Genomic DNA, 3902 nt, shown 5'->3' on the forward strand with positions numbered 1-3902 from the left:
GTTTGATTTTGTGTTCTGTCTTCGCAGGAAAACCATCCATTAAACTGAATACAGATATGTTCGTATTGAAGAATGTGAAACAGATCATGGCAGAAGTTAGAATTAGAATTCAAAATATTAACAGCACAGACCAAACATCAACTGAACAAAAAAACAACATATTGTAAGTACTTGTGAAGCATTATGTAAAATGTATGTATAATTCTAGTGTCCAGTTACATTTATTTTCTTCATGATATAGAGATGCCATTGCAAAAATGGACAAGATGGATAAAGACAAAAGAAGAAAGGAAACCATTGGTGTTTTTGGAAAGACAGGACAAGGAAAAAGCTCCCTATTAAATGCAATTTTAGGATTAGATTATTTACTGCCGTCTGGTTGTTTTGGTGCCTGTACATCTGTTGTTACTCAGGTGGAAGCGAATCTGATTGATTCCAACTACACAGCAGAGATTGAACTCATCTCTAAAGAGGTTCCTTATTAACATTTATCTTCTCATATGTATGTATTAGGGGTGTAACGATAGACGTATTCATTTGAACCGTTCAGTACGAGGCTTTAGGTTCGGTACGCATTACAAACTGAACGATTCGTTGGACTAATCCTATTACATTTGGAAAATAAAAGCGCTTAAAGTGTGTGAAATATAATGTTCTCAGTGCCACTGCACTAAACAAGGCAGCCCAAATGAAAGGCAACGTATTGTCTACCCAGTGGCGTAGCAGAGAGGCACACAGGGCACTATTACTATTATAATAGGCCTATTATCAGTGTTGGGGAAAGTTACTTTTAAAAGTAATGCATTACACAATATTGTAATGCATTACATTTAATAGTAACTTTCCCCAGGATAACAACAGATTAGGCTATTTACTCCTCAATTAAAATGTTTTTTAAAAAGGTCTTTTTAAAGCAGGTCTATTATACAATGAATTATAGGCCTATAATTACAATATTAACACTGCAGTCATCAATAAAAATCAATGAAATAAAAAGTTTTAGTCTATCTCATGCACCAACTTTCAAAAACAACCTGTTTAACACGAAACAGAAATATGTTTCTTCTCATTTTCTTTTCACTATGTACTACAGGCCACAAGAGAAATATTAAGGGAGTAAATGAAAACAGTTAGCTATATACTGTTATCAGCATATGTTGAAGTAATTTCGCCTCTCGTCGTCTCTGAGAGAATATGCGGCGTCAGATGCCGAAAGCTCCGTCATTACTCCGTCAGTCCGGTTTTACTTTCACTTTCTGCATATAGTGAATTGACTGAGATTAAGACGTTCACCTGCATAACTCTTGTGCAAAGTTTGCACGTTGCTTATGTGATATCCATTGGCTTACCTTATTGCAGGAAGCAATTACCCCCCCCCAACATACCGAAGCGCTACACCGCTAGTATGTATATACTGTATATATATAAACACATTGTGAAGGAAATAAAGTCTTTTGTTTGTTTTGCAGGAATGGGAAAATGAGATTACTTCAACTGACAACAGGACCGAAACTGTCATAGAAAGAATCACTGCACTGTATGGAGCTGATGCAGATAAGAAAACACTGGAAGAACTAAAGAAAGACGACAAATATGCCGAAATTGATAACTTTTTGTCTACCACGATAAAAACTATTTCACACACTGAAGTAAGGGCTGAATATATATGGAGTACACATATGGCACCTGGTCAAACGTTTAGTCCACTAAATATTTCTCAGGTTAGATTTAATTTCGCAGGTTAGGTACATAGGCACTTAGCTTGAAGTCATTGCTATGAGGAAAAAATCAACCTAGTGAACATTTACACCGATATTGTCCAAGAAAAAACGTACAGTTATAACTAAGCCTTTTATTATACTATAGAGGTAGGTATGAGGGGAATGGAACCCTATTACCATATTGGCCCTAATATAAGACGACCCTGATTATAAGACGACCCTGATTATAAGACGACCCTGATTATAAGACGTGTACCTTTTGGAAAAAGTTTTCAGATGTATTTCCAAGAAAAAAAACATCGTCTTATATTCAAGTCAATACGGTATATACTTTTGTGCAAAATTTCAAAACTTGTGAAAAAACAATTCATAAATGGGCAAAAATGTAAGCTGTATAATAAAAAAAATTGTTTTAGCAAATAACTAACCAGAACCCAACTAAAATATATACATCTTTTTTAATAATGTATTTAGTTTTTTATGTATAAATACACTTCCCAATGTGAAAATATTTCCCCCCAAAAAACTGACACCTTCCAGACAAGACAAAAACAGGTTTTTGGTTAAAGTCTGTCTTCATTATATAGTTCACTCTGCTCTGAATGTATTCTGTTCACTTGTTAATACTACAGCCGTAGTAAAAATATGATAATACCGTGTGGAGGACAACATTCACAAGGATTAATCACATTTAAGAGAGATATGATTTAGATGTTTTATAGCAATGTAAAACCGCCGTTATAGAAGACACACGTTTGTTTGATTGGAGTTTTAAAAACCTTTTAACACTGCTGATATCTAGCCCCAGCCTCCCCTATTTTCATATATAAATTTAAAAAATGCCCAAATATGATAAATATAAATATGTTTTCTGACTTTCTGTTTAAAGAAAGGACATTTAAATCAGTGTTATTTACTTGAACAGGTCTCCCAGGAATTTACCAGTGATGTTGCACGTTACATACAACACAGTGACTGGTACTGGCCTCTTGTGAAAAGTGTGACAATCAAGATACCAAACTGTGGTGAACTCCTGGAACACGTTGTGCTTGTTGATCTTCCTGGGACTGGAGACTGCAACAAAATTAGAGATGACCTGTGGAAAACTGTAAACGCTGCACTCTTTAAAAACTATGAAATATTGAAAAAAAACCTACAAATATGAAAATTCACTCATGTAATTCCAAACCAGTATGAGTTCCTTTATTCACTCAAATACAAAAGTAGGATTTTAAAGAATAACTGTACTGACTGCTCTTTTTCATGCAGTTATAATGACTGAAACCTTAAAGGCACACAGTAAAAGTATCATAAATATGTCTCAAAAGGCACTATATTATAAATCTTCTGAAGCCATATGGCAACTTTGTGTGACTAAAACCGTCATTATGTACAAAAAAAAACTGCCTTAGCTCACCTTGGCTTGTGGCATTCACATAATGAACAAAATATTCTGTTGAGTCACGAGGATGATGGTATTGGATGGCAAAATTTTCATATTTGGGTGAAGAATTTCTTTAACAGTGGAATACATATAAAATTCAACATTAGCAAATGTGCCGTTTAAAGCAATACTACAGGTTTGCCAGGTATATTTTACTCCGTTTTTATCTTTCTAATTCCATAGAAACTGAGAGAGTGCTCTTCTGTGTGGATTGTAAGTAACATCAATCGAGCTATTGATGACAGAGACCCCTGGAGTATAATACAGCACTGCATTCAAGACCTGGGACCAGGAGGAGAGTGCAGAAACATCGACTTCATCTGTACCAGAACTGATGACATTGATCCGAAAGAATATCTAAGGCTAGAATAAAGAGATCCTTGTCAATAATCCGCATTTCTTACAACATACTAAAATATGAACATATTCAAAGTATTGTTTTTACTTTTTTGAAATTATTTAATGTATTTTATCTATTTATTTTAGATCTGCACGCCACTCTGGAGACCACATTTCTTTAGACAAGGTTTGGTATATTTACAAGCAAATATGTGATTTTTTTTTTCTGTATTATTCTAATGCAGTCTTCTAAAACTTCAGTGAGGCATTTGCTGTCTGCCACTTATGACTTATTTTGATTTAAAGGGGTCATATGATGCTGCTAAAAAGAACATTATTTTGTGTATTTGGTGTAATGAAATGTGTTTATGCGGTTTAAAGTTAAAAAAAAACATTAT

The 3902-nt window shown here is 34.3% G+C and overlaps 1 protein-coding gene across 1 annotated transcript in view; it reads left to right on the forward strand.

Moving 5' to 3' along the window:
- LOC107731998 (uncharacterized) overlaps positions 1 to 3902 on the forward strand; it is a 14033-nt gene that overhangs the window by 4570 nt on the left and 5561 nt on the right. The window contains exons 5-10 of the mRNA XM_016543221.1: positions 28 to 163; positions 242 to 473; positions 1470 to 1655; positions 2656 to 2829; positions 3349 to 3527; positions 3652 to 3691. Coding sequence (XP_016398707.1) covers positions 28 to 163; positions 242 to 473; positions 1470 to 1655; positions 2656 to 2829; positions 3349 to 3527; positions 3652 to 3691 — 947 coding nt within the window. The remainder of the gene's footprint in view (positions 1 to 27; positions 164 to 241; positions 474 to 1469; positions 1656 to 2655; positions 2830 to 3348; positions 3528 to 3651; positions 3692 to 3902) is intronic.

The sequence above is a fragment of the Sinocyclocheilus rhinocerous genome, unplaced genomic scaffold (genome assembly GCF_001515625.1).
Source record: "Sinocyclocheilus rhinocerous isolate Xijiao unplaced genomic scaffold, SAMN03320098_v1.1 scaffold489, whole genome shotgun sequence".
Classification (NCBI taxonomy): domain Eukaryota; kingdom Metazoa; phylum Chordata; class Actinopteri; order Cypriniformes; family Cyprinidae; genus Sinocyclocheilus; species Sinocyclocheilus rhinocerous.